This window comes from Cavia porcellus, unplaced genomic scaffold (genome assembly GCF_034190915.1).
Source record: "Cavia porcellus strain 051 isolate PalLab524CR breed Dunkin Hartley unplaced genomic scaffold, mCavPor4.1 scaffold_1, whole genome shotgun sequence".
NCBI classification, from domain to species: domain Eukaryota; kingdom Metazoa; phylum Chordata; class Mammalia; order Rodentia; family Caviidae; genus Cavia; species Cavia porcellus.
This window is the reverse complement of record NW_026947484.1, coordinates 31371712-31391108: the sequence shown is the minus strand read 5'-3', so window position 1 is coordinate 31391108 and position 19397 is coordinate 31371712. Positions and strand designations below refer to the sequence as shown.

Genomic DNA, 19397 nt, shown 5'->3' with positions numbered 1-19397 from the left:
AAAAAGAGAGAGAGAGAGACACTTGCAAAAGTTTAAGACAATGTCACTTTTCTCCTTAATATTGTTTTGTGTTTGACAGTACCAGGAGTTGAACTAGGGCCTTGGCACTGAGTTACATTCCTGTGTCCACTTCCTCGTTTTATTTATTTATTTTTATCTGTTTGGGGTTTTTTGTTTGGTTTTTAAGACAGACTTTTAATATGTAGTTCAGGCTGACCTTGAACTCACACTGATCCTCCTGCCTCAGCCCCCTCACTGCTGGGATTATACCATGCCCAGCTTGCTCCCCTTTTAAAATTTTTGATACAGGCAATGAAAAAGTCACTAAATTTCCCAGGATGGACTCAAACTTGCAATCTTTTTGCCTCAGCCTCCCAAGTACTATGATTACAATCATACTATCACCATGCCCAACTTATATTTTAACAGAATTATTTTCAGTAAAACATATTATTTATGTTAATGAGTAATTGTTTTGTTATTGTAAATCAATACATATTTTAAAGGTTCTCAGAGTACCTCTTTAAACCAGAAAGTATCAACAGATATGAGCCACATTTAAAAAAGCATGAAGAGCTGCTATTCTAAAGTATTTTTAAATCTGTATGAAAAGTTCAATTCTACAAAGGAATTTTTTTTCAAGATAAGGGAAACAAAAAAAGCTACTCAAAAGTGAATTTACAATTAATAGGGACAAATAATATCTAGAATCTGTTTCAAAATCATCTGAAAGGCAAAGTATACATGATGAAGAAAATTCATGAGATAGTAATCCCTGAAAATTGGGTCCATAACACTATTCGTTATGTATATGCTTTAAATTTTTCTGAACTAAAGATTCAAGAATTGAATTCTTATGTGAGAAATTGTGAAACAACTTGACTATAATTTGGTGTTACTATTATTAAGGATGAAGAACATAAGTGGAAAAAGAACTCAATTTGACACTAACACTATTCCCATAGCTCCTATTCTCATGTTCCAAATCTACTTCTTTTCCCCAGCACTGGGGCTTAAATCTACAAGTGCTCCTCTACCAGAGTTACAATGCCAGTGCCCCTCTCCCCCTTTAGACAAGTCTTGACAACTGCTCTAAGTTCCTCAGGATTCCAACTTGAGATTGTCTTGCCTCAGCCTCTCTCAGTACTGAGATTATAGTGATGAAACAAGGTGCCAGTCTCCAAACCTACTTTTTGATCTTCATTGATAGTGACTCAATTAATGTTCATTAAATTAGTGGATAGGCATTATTTGGAGTTCTGCTTTGTTCATTTACAATTCACACACATAGCTCTCATCTTCATCTACTATTACTAACCTAACATACAAAAATGACAGATTTCTTTCAGTTTGAAAGAAGCTCAACGAAGTTTTCTAACCTGACTGCTGTGGCCATAACCTAGAATTTTTCTATGTTACACTATTGCCATCTGCTGGCTGTGTTTTCTAAGTGTAGTAAATATCTAAAACAGAAAAGCTAAAAAATATACCTTGTAGAACTGTGTTTTTTTCCCAAAATTATCAGGAAGGGAGCTGCCATACATTGGGGTTCTTTGCAATGCCAAGTTAGAAGCAGGAGCTCTGCATCCCAACTACACTTTCAAATCACCTGGAAGTCTCTGAAAGTTCCAAAATGTGGATCTCTCAGCCCAAGCAATGAAAGCAGAATCTATAACGTGTGAAAATGAAAGGTAACCGTAGACTGAGAGAAAATATTTGCAAAATGTTTATTCGACATAAGACCTGGATCTAAAATTATATATAATCAATTGTTTGTTCATTGTAGTGCTAGGGAACACAGATCTAAAATTATATATAATCAATTGTTCATTCGTTGTAGTGCTAGGAATCACAGAGAGGGCCTTATGCAAAGCTAAACAGGTTCTCTACCCCTCAGCTGCACCCCTAGCCCTTACATAGCTCTTAAAACTCAGTAAGAACACAACTCACTTTTTTAAAGGATTGGCAAAATATCTAAAAACACTTACACCAAGAAAATATGTGGGTGGTAATCAAGCACATAAAAGGATGCACAACAGTTGTCATTAGGACAATGTAAATTAAAATATCACACACATAGCTACCGAAGCACTCAACATTCAGTCCTAGACAGGGAAAAGAACAGCTGTAGCAGCAAGCGTTCCCTCAAATCGCATGTCCACCAGGACTAAGTGAAATAACCTTATTTTTAGATGTAATTAGGTAAAATGAGGTCATAGTGATTAGGATGGGCCCTAAATCCAAGGACTAGAGAAAAAGCCCTTTTTAAGAAAAAGTGCTCACCTAAGCATAGTGGCATACCACGCTTTAATTTCAGCAGTGAGGCAGGAGGATTGCTAGAAGTTTGAGCCAGCTACATAGTGAGTTCAAGGTTAGTCTGAATTACATAGTGAGACCCTGTCTCAAAAAAAACAAAAAAAGAAAAAATCTGAGGCAGGAGGATGACAAATTTGATCCTGTTCTGGACAATTTAGTGAATCCTTGTCTCAAAACATAAATTACTTGGGCTATAACTTAGAGGTAGAGCACCCTTGGGTTTTATCTTCAATATCAAGAAGGCAGGTCCAAGATCCCATAAAGAGATACACACATGGTTAACAGTGGCTATGTAAAGCCGGATCCAAAGAATGGATGATCCAGCTGACAGCAGCCAAAGAATACCAACATGAATCATATATACTAGAATTTGCATTTTAACTCAGACCCATCCCTTTTCTACTGTAAATTTGTACTTCAGCAAATAGTAGCTGGTTGTGCAACTCCATACCTTTCCTTGAGGGATACAGAAAGCAATCTACATGTTTACTCACTTGGAATGAACAACAACGTATGTACACATATGCAAAAATATCAAAACAGAATTTTTTGTGTGTGTCTTTTAGAGATAAGGTTTCACTATGCAGTTCAGGCTGACCTTCAACTCACAGCTCAGGCTAGGTTCAAACTTGCAGTGATCCTCTTGCGTCAGCCTCCCACATGCTGGATTTACAGGCACGTGCCACCATGCCCTGTCTCTAACCAGGATTTTTATACACCTATGCACACTGCACTTTTGTATATGTGTACCTGAGCATCACAGAGGGTCCAATGGACCCATACCACTCTTTTATGTAAATACATATTTTTATCATAATGGAATATGGGCATGACTCATGGTAGCTGAACCTTGGGAAAGAAAAGACCATCTGTGCATTCTCCTCCCTGGCAGACTAATGGCAAGGTGTACACAGGAGCTCCAAAGCAGTAACATAGCAGTATCTATGAAATGCTCATTGCTAAATTTCTATGTTTGCTCTAAATTGATAATTTTGTTGTCCAAATAAAAAGATGAAGGATGGGAAGAATATGTATTAGCTCACAATAGAAACATTATATGAGCAAGTAGCATGATTTACACAACCATGCATTTACATTTATTTCAAAAGATACACATAAGCACTCCATGATGATTGTTTTGAGAAAAGGGAACTTATTTAAACCAGATTTTAGCTGAAATAAATTCCCAAGGCATTAGGAGCTGTGACAACCAGGTGGCTAACACATACACATATATTCATATATATATGAAAGAGGACTACCACAGCCATTGTGAGAAAAGCAGCTGGGTGCAATGAAAAGATTTTGGGGTCAGAGGGATCTAGATTTTATTAGGAGGCATATTTGGAAAAATTTAATCTCTCAAGTCTCAACCTTTATCTATATAAAATAGCAATAGTATCTTATGAAGTAGTTGTAAGCATTAAATGAGATATTGTGAATGTATTTAGCATTATGTAACAAATGCTGTCATTTTATCAATAGTTAGATTTCTTGGACCACAAAAAAAGTAAGTTGTGCAAATGACAACACATTAGCTTAACTATTTCAATACATAACTTCTAAAAATAAGAAAATTCTTTACATAGGGTGTGCTGGCATAAGCCTGAAATCTTACCATTCTGGGATGCTGAGGCAGGAACTGAGCAAGTTCAATCCCAGCCTGGACAAGGTATTCTAGCTTTATGGACAATATTTTGACTTTATTTGGAGGAGTAAAGGTATTTTATATGACCTCAGGACATTTTCTGAAAAGTATAAAGCCAGGCAAGAAAGTAAAACAATTTTACTTCTCATTTTTGTTTGGTAACTGAAAAACAACACTCAGTGAGATGGTGGGCAGCCTATACCTAAGGGTGACCAACAGAAAAGCATCTTACCTCTGCAACTTAAACTCAGTATCCACCATAAAGTGTTGGGGGTCATGAATTATAAATTGATCTAGTAACTGCCTGAGGCCCTCCTTGCCCTGCCTTATGGGCTGGTTTTGGAATGCAAAAATCCCACTTTTCTAGGTCACTACTGAGATCTTGATGGTCAATGAGGCTGTAAAGTTCACAGAACAGGATGAAGTCTGCTGAGGACAATACAGGGAAAACTAGTACCCACATGTGGGGATGAATCTTAACTTCCTTGTTTTATGGTCTTAAACTTGCCTATTCAACTACTACTTCTACAATGTTCCAAGGAAAGCACTGTACCCCTCCCACCGCACTGGCTAATAAAATAGAGGCTAGCAGGAAAATCTTGGTCATGGTTTACAGAGAACACTGAGCACCCAGAGCCCTGTGTCCTTACAATTCTTTTTTTTTTTTTGTACCAGGGATCAAACTCACAACCTTGCACTTACCAGGCAGGTGCTTTCACCACTGAGCTAAATCCCCAGCCCAATTCTTACAATTCTTGTCTCTTGCTCTTTTTCTTTCTCACCACGTGCTGTAAGTCCATGAGGCAGATTGGGAACTCACTGCAAGGGTCCCTGATAATTGGCACCATGGAAAGGGTCTCTGATAACTGGTGCCCAATGTGGCCTGAATCCATGGCATTCTTGCCTCCTGGTGGACTTACTAGGAGTGTTTTAACAGCACTGATATCTTGTGTGACTATTTCAGAGATCTGGTGTGGAGCTAAAATAAATGCTTTCGACACAAATAATAATTTCACTGGAATTAAAACAAAGGGCATCCACTATCACTGAGCCAAAGGGTAATATCTTTCTTTTAAAAGAAATATCTTCTTTAAAATCTCTTTTTATGAAATCTCTTTTAAAGAAGGTAAAGTACACAGTGCCAGCTAGCAGTATTATCAAAGTACTTCAGGAAATAATTAAATACATCCTTAGTTCTCACAGGCATGAACTTTAAGTACTAAAAATTGGGACAAGGTAGGGAAAAAAAATTTTTTTTTTTTTTGGAAAAAATTTAAAGAGCACTCATAGCAGAGCATAAATTGTTTTTCAGCTTGGAGCTTGATAAACTCTGTTTCACATTCATTAAGTACTAGTATCCTAAAAGTTTCTGCTTTAGAACAGGACAGGGAAGAAAAAAATTAAAAATTAAAAAAAAAGAAAGAAAAGTCAGCTAAGTAGCATAAGTGCCTGCCTAATAAGCAAAAGGTCCTGAGTTTGATTTCCAGTGCCAAAAAAGAAAAAGAAAAGAAAAAAGCCTCCAACTACATACCAGCTTCTGTGGGACATTCAGAGCAGGCTTTTAAACTCTGTGGCCTGTACCTCCAGACTATTTAAAGATAAAATATTCTGAACCTTTTATGTCTAAATACCAACAGGCTGTTAAGAAGGTGGCTATGCAAGATTTTCTTGGACCTTGTTGTTTCCCAATGGTCACGAAAAAACGATCCTAATAACCAAAATTGGCCCACACTTTCAGATTTTTTAGACTGATGCAAGACACCCAAAATGGCTTGGTGGTTGTCTCCACAGAGGCAGCAGCAGCATGAGACCTGTGCTGGCGGGAATGAGTTGGCTGTAGCAGGACAGCTCTAGAGCTGTGTAACAGAGAAGCAGCTTCCAAAAAGGACATTTAGAGCTCTCTTTCTAAGAACCAGAAGGCAATTATTTAGTACTAAGCAATGCTTCCTTCTTTAAACATAACTGTTAATGCAAAGGGAAATACTGATTATGATGCTATCTTACAACTAGAATTGTAGCATAAGAAAGAGGAAAAATTGTCAAAACTGCCTTGTGTTCAGTCTGTCTTTGCACCAAAGAAATAATCCTTACTCGTATTCACATGTAAATGTGAGACACAGGAAAACCAGACACCCCTCAGTGGACCCTTAAGGCATCCACTATCACTGAGCCAAAGCTGCCCCTCCTCCACCTTTTGGGGCTGAGGACAAGGTTTCCAGGACAACCTTAATTAAAGCCTTGCCCAATATTACTGAGTCTGAGGTTTCTCCCAGTTTGCCCTTCAGGTCTTGAGGGTGGAATTTCTAGGCTAGCCATAATTAAAGACCCCATGAGGTCATATCCACCCTTAGCTGAGTTGTTCAAGTCCCTCAAGGAAAATATTCCTTATAGGAAGTCAATGGAATATTTAGAACTACCTGTTTTTACTTTTTTTGTGTGTCTTTCTGAGACAGGGTCTCTCTGTGCAGTTCAGGCTGGCCTTGAGTTCACTTTGTAGCCTAGGCTGGTCTTGAACTCACAAGGATCCTCCTGCCTCAGCTTCCCGAGTGCTGGGATTACAGGCATGAGCCACCACACCTGACTTTACACTGAAGTCTTTAGAAGACTTCCTTAAAACTACTAACTAGGTTAAAGAAATGTAATGTTAGGAACAGCTATTTTGGAGAAAATGACATCTTAATAGGTAATACTGATTTAGTATCATCTTGTTTTGAAGTCTCATCTAGCTTTTGTTCTTCTGTCTCCAATGGTCTAAACAGGTTGTATCTTATTGGATTTTATTATGTACGATAGTATAAGCAAAAACCTTTTAAAGACAAGGAGATTATACAGAAACCATTGTTTATTTTCTGTTAGTCGATTCTAAATACTCTGTAATGCTGTCATTCTCTTAAATGGTTTTACATTGTTTTGATATACTTAATGCTACAGTATACGAAGTTGTACTCAAGGACTTCAAGGAAAGAGTCAATATGGTAACTACTTTTGGGTCGGAATTATCTGGTGGTGAAACACTATTCTGCTTAAATGGTTATGTTTTGATCTGCGCTGTTTCGCTGTTATGCCCTCTTTTTTCTCAATCTCCACTCCATTATTTACTTTTTTATTTTTATCCGTTTAATTAAAGGGAAAAAAATAGCAGGATATAATATAGTAACCCACTTTGACTTTCTATTATCTCGATTTGAAGCCCTGTATTACTCTCACCATCTTGTTTTTGACTGATGTTCCTCTATTCTGTTTTGCTGGATAGTATCAGGTTCGAAAGTTTAAGCATCAGCTGAGAAGATAATGAGATTCATTATAACGCCCATTCTCGTTGACTTTTATCTACTTTTGAAGACCTACAATATCTCCAATGTTTTGGTTTTGTCGGTTTTGTTCTTTACTGTTTTGTTCAATTGTATTATAACTAATGATATAGGCAATTCTATTAGAGATAGCGGGAGGCATTATGGTAACCATTGTTGATCACCTTGTATTATGTTTTTATATTATCTATTATGTCCACCCTTTTGACTTGACCGATTCTGTTCTGTTATGTCTCATTTGGTTTTACTCTCTTCCAAAAAAGCAATAAGAACCGTGGGAACAATGAAACCCAAAATGTGTAATAGTCATTGTACAAAAGAGAGGAAAAGAAAGTGCTCTAAACTATATAACTGCATGTATATTTAAGTGTATAAGATAGAAAATGATATCACAGAGTTTTATTGGATCATTGAACAGAACTGTTTGCAGTATCATTGTTGGAATGTCCACTCTACAAGCTTTAATTTTGTGACTTGAACAATTATTTCTAAGATGGCAATATGTAATCCATTAACTGGTGATTTCCTACTGTTCATTTTTTTCTTCTGTAAATCTGTATAACTTGTACCCTTTCACTGTTTTTTTTTCTTTTCTCCTTAAATAAAAAAAAAATTAAAAATAAATAAATAAATAAATCCTCATAGAAACTGTCAAAAAAAAAAAAAAAGAAATGTAATGTTATGCTAAAATCAAACACTGACTTCCAATGAGAAGCACTGAGTACAGACTTTAATCTGTGAGTGTCTTAAGTGCATTACAGATACTGGGGATACATATTTTCAGAGTGGGTTTAAATAGAACCTAGCTAGCACTGCTTTAGTATGACTGGATGTAGAACCCAAAATGTCTTGTAGATCTCTTTGTCCTAAGGCTGAGATTTCCCCTGGACTATTACCTACCTTTGTCTGCAAAGACAACAGACCTCTTTTGTAGGCTGGGGTTTTAGAACTTTTGACTCAAATTAGAAAGACCTAAACAATATAATTGAAACATTTTCATTTTCTCTCTCACTCACTTTCAAAAGGTTAAATAGCAGCCATTCAGGTCCTTTGATTACTGGTTTCATTTTCTGTTCTGCAATACAGCTGGAATCAACAGAACTTTTGTCTCTAGAGGCTTGTTTTGCTAAGGATTAGAGATCTACTCCAGGGACTGGGGATTTAGCTCAGTGGCATAAGCGCCTGCCTTGCAAGCAGGCAGTCGTGAGTTCGGTCCTTGGTACCGATAAAAAGGAAAAAGACCAAAAATAAAAAGAGATCTACTCTGGGAAAGCTCTTGATTTTGTTTTTCTGCACTTAAGATGGTTAGGATTTAGTTCTTACTTGGAGTTACTTTTCTGTCCTTTTTCCATTGCCCTGCCCCTGAGAAATAACAACTTACAATAATCTTTGGTCCAAAGCAATGCTAAAGCAATTCCTTCGAGGGCTTCCGGAGAACATGGCGGACAGACAACAGCAACTACTGAACGCTCTCTAAAGGCTCGGCTCAGAGGCCAGGAATGATGCGGACTAAGGAGATACGAACCAGTAGAGATATGCTCTGCTGACTCAGGAACGAACTGGGCTGAGAGAATCCAACTTGGAATACAGTCCTGGCGCTAAAATAGGAACAGAAAAATCTCGGTGTGGAGGCTCGACTCCGCGCCATTGGAAACCGCGGTTTAGATTTCCCGCCCCGCCCGGCGGCCGGGGCCTTCATAGCGGCTCGGCAAGGAGAGACGCGCCCACCGAGCTCTGGGAACGGGAGTTCGCGAACGGAGTCGGAGACGCGACGGTCAGGGAGGAAGGCTGACTGGTGGCGAGGTGAGCGAGGAACTGACTCCCTACCGCAGTTTGACTCCAGCGGAGGTTTTTCTGGGCGTGGGCAGTCCTGTAAGAGCAGGGCGCGGTGGCACTGCAGCCGCACGTTTCCCTCTCGGACGGGATTGGTGAAAGGTGCCTGGCCGGAGGGACGCTGCTCGCGGACTCCCTAGGCTGGCCTAACCCAGATCCCAGAGCCTGACGGTGGCCCGGAGGAGCCACCGACTCCCGCGTAGGCTGCCTCCTCCGCAACTCCCTGGGGCGCAGCGGTGAGCGGGAACAACTAGCCAGCGCAATTTGATCAAGCTGTGGCTGACAGGCAGGGAAGCCGGGCCTCCTGTGTAAGATTACATTTTATAAGGAACAGAAAATATGGGGAAGGGAAGCAAAAAAAAAGGCTCCTCGACCCCCAATCCTGAGAATCAGGCAATAGAGGACACTGCACCAATATACATTAAGCGCCATTTAGAGAGCCTCATAGACCAATTCAGGAATGAAGTTATCAATGACCTGAAGCTAGAAGTATGCAGAATAGTTAGAGAAATGCTAAGCACCACCCAGGAAAAAGCAGATGGTGGAATGGAAGAACAGAAAAAGAGGGGAGAATTGCTTGATGGAGAAAACAGAGAAAGCATTGAGTATGTGAAGCAGGTGCAAAGAGACTATCAAGAAATTAAGAAGTCTACCCAAGACTGGCATAACAGCTTGAAAGAAACTAAGGACAGACTATCTGAATTGGAGGGCAGACTTGAAACATGGGAGAATGAAATGAAAAACTTCTTAAAAATAACAAAGAAACACACAGCAATAATACAAAGACAAGAAGATGATAAGAGGAGCCATAACTTAAGGATTAAGAACATAAAAGAAGAAGTAGGGACACAAACAAGTGAACTACAAAAGCTACTCACAGAAATAATCCAGGAGAATTTTCCTAATTTAGCAAAAGGTAAAGATACTCAAATGTATGAGGCATACAGGACCCCAGCTACCTACAACCCTAACAGAGCAACACCCAGGCATATAATAATAAAAATTCCAGAAATTCAATACAAGAACAGAATATTAAAAGCTGTAAGAGACAAGAAACAGATCACTTACAAGGGGAGACCCATCAGAATTACAGCAGATTTCTCTTCACAAACCATCAAATCACGAAGAGCATGGGGAGAAATAATTCAAGCTTTGAAAGATAATAATCTACAGCCAAGATTGAGATATCCTGCACAACTGTCCCTGGAAATTGATGGAAAAACGTGGTGCTTCCAGGATAAAGAGGAACTGGGGGAATTTGCAACCACCAATTCAACCCTACAGAAAGTATTGCAGGATATTCTAAAAAAAGAAAAATACAAAGAACCCAGAAATAGGGGCAGGGAAGCCACAACGAATGGAGCAGAGAACAAAATGAAGAAGACAAACTGACAGCTACTGACAGAAAAAGAGCTCAACAGAAATGAGACAGAGAAGATTGGATGATAGGAACAGCTTTTTTTGGAGAAAATGACATCTTAATAGGTAATGCTGATTTAGTACCATCTTGTTTTGAAGTCTCATCTAGTTTTTGTTCTTCTGTCTCCAATGGTCTAAACAGGTTGTATCTTATTGGATTTTGTTATGTACGATAGTATAAGAAAAAACCTTTTAAAGACAAGGAGATTATACAGAGACCATTGTTCATTTTCTGTTAGTCGATTCTAAATACTCTATAATGCTGTCATTCTCTTAAATGGATTTACATTGTTTTGATATACTTAATGCTACAGTATATGAAGTTGTACTCAAGGACTTCAGGGAGGGAGTCAATACGGTAACTATTTTTGGGTCAGGATTATCTGGTGGTGAAACACTATTCTGCTTAAATGGTTATGTTTTGATCTGCCCTGTTTCGCTGTTATGCCCTCTTTTTTCTCAATCTCCACTCCATTATTTACTTTTTTATTTTTATCTATTTAATTAAAGGGAAAAATATAGCAGGATATAATATAGTAACCCACTTTGACTTTCTATTATCTCGATTTGAAGCCCTGTGTTACTCTCACCATCTTGTTTTTGACTGAGGTTCCTCTATTCTGTTTTGCTGGATAGTATCAGGTTCGAAAGTTTAGGCATCAGCTGAGAAGATAATGAGATTCATTATAACGTCCATTCTCGTTGACTTTTATCTACTTTTGAAGACCTACAATATCTCCAATGTTTTGGTTTTGTCGGTTTTATTCTTTACGGTTTTGTTCAATTGTATTACAACTAATGATATAGGCAATTCTATTAGAAATAGCGGGAGGCATTATGGTAACCATTGTTGATCACCTTGTATTATGTTTTTATATTATCTATTATGTCCACCCTTTTGACTTGACCGATTCTGCTCTGTTATGTCACATTTGGTGTTACTCTCTTCCAAAAAAGCAACAAGAACCGTGGGAGCAATGAAACCCAAAATGTGTAATAGTCACTGTACAAAAGAGAGGAAAAGAAAGTGCTCTAAACTATATAACTGCATGTATATTTAAATGTATAAGATAGAAAATGATATCACAGAGTTTTATTGGATCATTGAACAGAACTGTTTGTAGTATCATTGTTGGAATGTCCACTCTACAAGCTTTAATTTTGTGACTGGAATAATTATTTCTAAGATGACAATATGTAATCCATTAACTAGTGATTTCCTACTGCGCATTTTTTTTATTCTGTAAATCTGTATAACTTGTACCCCTTCACTGTTTTTTTTTTCTTTCTTTTCTTTTCTCCTTAAATAAAAATTAAAAAAAAAAAAAAAAAAAAAAAGCAATTCCTTCTTCCGAGGCTGTTGAATTTCAGGGGCAAGTTTCTAGAATGGTGAGCTCCCCTTCCAGCCAAAAATAGTTAAAATTACTTTAACCATCTATCCCATTAGAAAGAACAGTTATGTGTGGTTATCAAAAGAGTAGTTCTGGGGCTGGGGATTTAGCTCAGCGGCATAAGCGCCTGCTTTGCAAGCAGGCAGCCCTGAGTTCGATCCCTGGTACCGATAAAAACGAAAAAGACAAAAGAGTAGTTCTGGCCATCAGTTGTGACTCTCCAGCTACTACGGTTATCAACCAACAATTAGTTGCCTGTATAGTTGGACATTCCAATCAGCCGAGGACTCATCTTAAAACACCTCTTGGCCTTCACGGGTGTGAGAGGTTTTATTCTAATTCTTTTTTTTTTTTAAATCGGTACCAGGGATCAAACTCATGACTGCCTGCTTGCAAGGGAGGTGCTTATGCCGCTGAGCTAAATCCCCAGCCCCATTCTTTCTAATTCTTATTACAAGCAATCTATGTTAACTAACCCACAAAAAGTTCTGACTAGTCTATTTATAGTTACAAATTTAAAAACTATAAAAGTTATAATTCAAATTGGCTAAATATATTTGAGTGCACTCTGATTTTATAAACAAATTGTCTTATTTGTATTTGTCTGTCCAATCTATAAGCAGCTGTTTTATTTCAGCTTAAAAATTTTTCCTTCCTTTTGCATCTTTGAAACATCTGTCTGCAATTTAAGTTGGCTTATAGATAAATGTCATCAAAATTAAAGACATGCTTCCACCTAAGTTGTCAGGTGGTCAAAATGATGTTAAAATTGGTTTTATAAATATAATGCTTACTGTTTTCTGTGTATGATGACTTGAATCTTTCATTGGTCAAAACTATTGTTAATTGCTAAAAATTGTTAAGATAATTAAGTAGAGGGTGGAAAACTATTTGGACAGGACTCTCCTTGGTGAATAAAGGAGCAGCTGCCTGAAAAAAATCTTATTTGAGCCTTTGTTCATTAAGGGGGCCCTAGTGGTTCCCACAGTTTTATGGGATATACTCTTATAAATGTTGTTAAAGATATTATTGTGATATCTTTACATTGGTCACTGTCAAAAGGTTAAGTTTTCTATAAATAAAATAAAGTTTTCTCACTAAAAGTTTGGTACAAAACTAAATTAAGAAACAAAAGTTTTCATTTGCTACAACATTCACTATTGTTAATCTCATGGTGTAATAAATGTATTCATGATGTACAGGTCTTCTTGCTGTACAGGTCTCCTAAAATGTAACACTGGGATTGTTTATAGTGATAAGCTTATTCTTTTAGATTAAGATATCTGCCTTTCTCTTGTGCTCTAGCTATTTGTAATAAGATGTATATGTCAAACCAACATGAGACCACCAGTCAAAAATAATTTTTTAAAAAGTCAGACATCTATGATGTTTTTGTTATACATGTGTTGTTACACTTAGAAATGCTGAGATATTAAGAGCACAGACAATGTCACAAATTTCTTAAATGACATCCCATTAAAGGATCACAAATTACATGAGATAGAGATAGAGATTATGTATGAGATAGAGATGATTGACTAAAAAGGCTATTCTAAATCAAAATGGAGATTTCAGTGTGTTACAAAAGTAGTATCATGATTGTCATGATAAAATATTGTGTATAGCTCTTGATCTCAAAGTTTTCTTTATAAAGTATAACTGTTGTATGTTAACACTATAGGAATCCAACTACAACAACAATGGTTGGTAAGGAACAACAGTCTTCTGGCTATACTTTGTATTTCAAAATACTTGCTATCCAGATAAAATTATAATAATTAAGCTCACTGCTCCCATTATAATGATGTCACTGATATTCTCTTCTAGGTGTTTGGAGACCATAGTTAGAAAGGAAACAGGGCAAAGAGTACAGCTAATATTTTGGGCCCTGACCATCCAAGGTCAATGAGGAAACAGGACATGAGGGTACATTTTCTTTTTTTTTCTTTTTGTCTTTTTCCTTTTTATCAGTACCGGGGATCGAACTCACGACTGCCTGCTTGCAAGGCAGGCACTTATGCCGCTGAGCTAAATCCTCAGCCCCGAGGGAACATTTTCTATGGCTACAACTACAACTCTGGTGAGTCACACAGCCCCTTGACCAGTGAGGTTGCTAGGCTCCAGGGGACGGGAACACAGTGAACAGTGTGCCAAAGTAGGGTCAGTAGAGGGAATGTTTCCCCTACTTTCGTAGAAAGCAATTGGTCAAAAGCTGTGACTCATCCTGATGGTTGATGTTGACAGAAGACCTGAGAGGCTCTATGTATGGTTCCAAGGTAAATCCTTAGGAGACTTCACTGATCTTGATAGCAAGAGATTAAATTTTAATTAATCCAGGTCTCAATTTAAGTTGGACTTGACTGGGCTGGGGATTTAGCTCAGAGGCATAACACCTGCCTTCCAAGCACGCTGTCGTGAGTTTGATCCCTGGTAATGATTAAAAAAAAAAAGTTGGTCTTGACTATCCAGCAGAAAATTATAACCAAAAGGTATTTAAAAACAATATCATAATAGTAAGCTAGCTATAGGAAGGGGCTCTGAGCATTAACCACTTCTGGCAATTTCCAACCACACTAGTAACTGACCACTGTAATGGGTTGTTATGAATAAATTACAATAAAATCTGTAAGAGTTCATAACTGCTAAATTGCAACATGACTTCTATCTAAGTGCCATTAGGTTAGCTCTCTGGAGAAGGTTCCTGCAAGGGGTCTTCCTTACACTGATCTCTCTCAGCTAGAAGCAGTTAAGATGAACTCTACATCTACTCTCCACTACCTACAATTAGGGATATCTTTTCAGAGGGAAACTATTATAGATAGCTAAGATATTTAGACCCACACACTCAAATTTCTTTAAAAACACAATTATGAAAACAAAAGGTTACCTCCACACACACAATTAGATCTTGCTATCTTCACCTTAAAATTTTTAAACCTGGTTGCAGAAAGTAAATACCCTCTATCAGAACTTCATTGGCAAAGGGACAAATCCAATGAACATGCTTAGGGCTCAAGTCCTATAGAAGGACACCCAAACAGGAAAGTGGAACGGCCCAATGCAGCTAATAACATGGGATCAAGGATACACTTGTATGTTAATGGACAGTGAAATGCTATTCTGGCTGCCCTTCAAGAATATGTGACCAATATGTGACCATCCCAACCCGGTGGTAGAACCTTGCTGGCTCCTGCTTTAGACCAGCAATCCAAGAATGCAATAAAGCCTATTACACTCACCTTAGGTGTTGTCTTTCTGTATCTATCTCCTCCATCTATTACATCCCTCATGATTTTTTCCTTGAGAAAGTCATAATCTTCTGGACTCAGATGAATAGACTCTATGGTGTTTCCACAGCCTGAACACTGGCCGCTGTAATTACGATTTTTTAAAAAGTTAAATAGTGTCATGGAAAATAACTTTTTCTAAACTGAATAATTCTAAGACTCAAGGAAACTGGAAGGGTTTGTTGTTATTTTTCTTTTTGAGACAGGGTTTCACTATGTAGTTCAGGCTGGCCTTGAACTCACTTTATAGCCCAGGTTGGCCTCAAACTCTCAACAATCCTGTTGCCTAAGCCTCCCAAGTGCTGGGATTAGAGGCATGTGCCACCACACTTGGCTTCTGAAAGGTATTAAGACAGAAATTAAAACCTTTGTGATCATCACAACTATCTGATTTTTTCCTGAAAACATCACATAGTTGGTGTGTCAGGAAACCAAAGGGTAGATTGCTGAGCACCCAGATGAGATTTTTAAAGTAATTTCCAAAACAAAAGTGGGCTCTTAATCTCTAGAAGTAAATATTTCTGTCTTCATACAGGCTCACAACATCAACAATAAAAACATTCTGAGTGCTACAAAGTCTTCATATGTAAAACATTATTTATCAAGTATTCTAATTATAAACTCTTAATTATCCTGTTCCCAGAGTATTCTTAAATATTTTTAAAACAACAAAGAAAACTCTAATGAATCTGAATAAAACAAAGTTAAAAATAACTACTGAGTTTTACCTTTTCTGGATTGTAGTAAATTGTCCTTTCCATTGTTTTCCAGGAATACTACAAAAAAAGAAAAAAAAAGGATCACAAAGCCAAATCATCAGGTTACATTCTTACGGAACCAAAAATACTCACCGTCTGTAAAAATTCTGTAAGCAAGAGCTCTCAAGGGTTCAGGATTCGTCCCCAGAATGATTTAACGACAAGTGCAGTTGTCAGGCTGTGATGAGGTAAAGCAGCAGATGGGACTCTAAATGAGTGCCTTCTTCCTTTGATTCTCCCACATCTTTTCCAAGTCTTAATCGGAGTGCCACAGAAAGCTGCTGACCTCTGGGCCAAACTCACCTCTAACCTTTTCCATGGAGTTGCCAGCTTGCTCCTGTTCAGAGTAATTTCTCTGCTCTCATACTTTTCTCTTACAGACCACTATTACTTAACTGTCAGGAATGATATTCTTAATTAGGCTGAGAAGGCCATCACAACATTTTATATCACATTTTATATCACTGTGCCTCACCTAACTAGAGGATTTCAAAAACCATTTGTCAATTTATTTGCTCAATCAATGAATGTTTTCTTCTTACATATATTACCGTCAGTTCCCTCTAATTCTATTGCTTATTCTCCTTCCCAGTTCTTAATTCAGGACCTCCTCACCTCTTAACTGCATCCAAACAGATATTCATGTTTCCAGTTTCCTCACTGTTTTGGCAACTATCTTTTTAAAATCCACTACAAAACCAGCATTTTTGATAACAGAATAAAGTCAAAGCTATTTGGCATTCAAAGATATTCACATCCTGGTTCTTCTTCTATTGATGCTCAGTAAGTTTGTCAACCTCATGAAGCATAATTACTACTTCAAAACTCTGTAAACATGATGTATGAGCACATTATCCCAGTCACTAGATTTCAGAGAAACTGAAAATACTAAAATGGCCCAAGGACACGTCCAGTCAAATGCCATAAAGTGGTACATCAGTTACCACTTAAATGTTTCCATGATTCTGGTTGCAACCAAATACTGGAAGGAATTCTACTACCTGAATCATGGAAATAATTATGGTTGTGAATCAAGGTACCACAATAATCTTATCTTGCAAGCTTAGTGGGGATGCCCAGTTCAATCCCTGTACCATGAAAAAAAAAACGCTATGTAATTTCCTTTTTTTTTTTTTTTTTTGGTACTGGGAATCAAACTCAGGACCTTGTGCTTGCCAGGCAGGTGCTTGACACTGAGCTACAGTCCCAGGCCATGTAATTTCCTTTTTATGTGAAGGGTACAGATTAGCACAAATTGTCTCTACTGCTATGCACTTTTCTACTTCTTTTTTTCCCCCTTACAAGGGCTAAAGATTAAACCAGGACCTCAAGACTGTTAGAACTACAGCCCTAGCCCTCTGCTACTATTTGTTTTAAGCAGAGAAAATGTCTTTTTTTTTTTTTTTTTTTTTTTGTCTTTTTGAAACAGGGTCTCTCTATGCAGTTCAGGCTGGCCTTGAGCTCACTTTGTAGCCTAGGGTGGTCTCTAACTCACAATGATCCTCCTGCCTCACTCAGCCTCCTGAGTGCTGGGATTACAAGCATGAGCCAAGCCACCATGCCAGGCTCAAGAAAATGTCTTAAGGAGGAAACAAATCTTACCTAGAAAAGGAAAAAGCTTTAATTTAAGTAAAATGATTTGCAGCAACAACAACAAAAAAGGTTTTTAGATACAGTTATAAAAATAGACATAGTTACCAAAAACATACACAACATAAAAATGACAATTACCTCTCAAACCATGTTTTTATACTGTGGGCAAGTGACTCCCCAGGATACAGGTGGTTATTTCTTAAATACAAAAGCATGTCTAGTAGTTTGTTGGAATAGTAATCATCCTTTATGCCTTTTCCAAAATCAAAGAAAGATTTTAAAGTTTCCAATGTAGGAGTAAATTTTTGACTTAGCAATTCCTCATAGAAATTCCATGCCATGTTCACATCTTGATGGAGGAGGGCTCCCTGGATACAGTCATCATAGTTCCTTACTGAAGGTGTCATGATTTTTTTTACCTCTTCTAATACCTGGAAGGCCTCTCTCCATCTGTCTGAATGGATTAATCCCCGGATGAGAAGAGTGTAAGCCCCAGGTTCTAAACTCTTGTATCTGGCTTTCATGATTTCATAGACATCAATAACTTCTGATGTCTGCTTGTGGAAGACACAGAGATGCAAATACATGACCAACAAATTATAGCCTACAATACCATTGTTTTTTGCTGCTACCCATGCCAAAAGAGATTTAGCCACATCTACAGAGCTGTGGTTTTGAGACATCTGTGCACTGATCCAGTTCTCAAAATTCTTTCCTGTGTAATCTTCCTTAAGTTTATCCCACTCCTCTGAACTCAGTGGTTTTGTTGGGAGTTCAATATTATTCTTCTTGGGTAACAAGGTTTGATGTTGATCGGAAGGATTCATCTGTGATCTCTTCTTAGCTTCTCCAGCAGCAAAAAGATGAGAAGGACGAGCAGAAATTCGCTTAATACTCTCTTTGTCTCCTTTATTGACAAATCTACCTTTGGCAGCCAGCATATTCACTGCTTTGGTATTTTGCAGAGACATAGTTTTAAGAGAAAAAGACCTCTGTTGGTTCTTAATGCCACTGCCTCTGAGAAAGAGAGAGAGGTAAGAGTGCCCTGGACCAACTCCAAAGTATGGCTTGCTCTTCCAAAGTTTAGGAAAACTTCGAATACCAGACAAACAGGTCATTATGCAGTGAGATCTACACAAGACAGAGAGGCCTTTATTTCTACAGCCGTATTAATAGACTAGAGTTTGGAAGTGGAGTGCGAATTTTTTAAAAGGAGACTTTCTTCTTTACCGACAGATCATGTGAGGTTCTGCTTTGGGGGCCACTAGCAACAAGAGCAATTCATTAAACAAGGATCTGGGATGTCCAACGTGGGTCAAAAGCCCTAAACCTGGAAACAGCAGAGATCTTCTGGTGCCTGTTACATTCCAGCCCAAAGACCTGAGGAAAAAACACAAGGAACACTCAGTCTAGCTCTCAACTGTTCTGAAAACGGCACGGGGGGCAGGAGGTAAGAGCAAGAAGATCAATAAACCAAATCCACTTCGATGAGCCCCAATCCCAGCCCCACCACTAGTGAAGACTGCCAAAGTCTAGAGAACTCTTCCAGCATAACAACTCTACACAGGCCCCCAAACTCGCCTGAAACGGTCAGAGGGGTCGGGGAGGTGGGAAGTTCACCTGAGCCAACTACTCGTGTAAAGAAGCGGGGTCCAGTTAGAGGAACGACTTCACTACATCCGGATAGTAGACAAAATCCACTTCATTTACTCACCACGCGAGACGAGCTAAAGGAACCCAGGAACGCGACGGAAACTACAGTGCCCACAATGCACCGCGCCGCCCCGGCGCGCAGGGTGGCTGCGCTGAATGCCGGCGATTTGGAGGGCCCGGCGGTAGGG

The 19397-nt window shown here is 38.3% G+C and overlaps 1 protein-coding gene across 1 annotated transcript in view; it reads right to left on the bottom strand.

Annotated features, from left to right (window-relative positions):
- Positions 1-19397, bottom strand: part of Prorp (protein only RNase P catalytic subunit) — a 135871-nt gene that overhangs the window by 116107 nt on the left and 367 nt on the right. Inside the window, exons 2-4 of the mRNA XM_063224420.1 lie at positions 17695-18936; positions 15934-15981; positions 15158-15290 (exon numbers count right to left, since the gene is read on the bottom strand). Coding sequence (XP_063080490.1) covers positions 15158-15290; positions 15934-15981; positions 17695-18674 — 1161 coding nt within the window. The 5' untranslated portion in view covers positions 18675-18936. The remainder of the gene's footprint in view (positions 1-15157; positions 15291-15933; positions 15982-17694; positions 18937-19397) is intronic.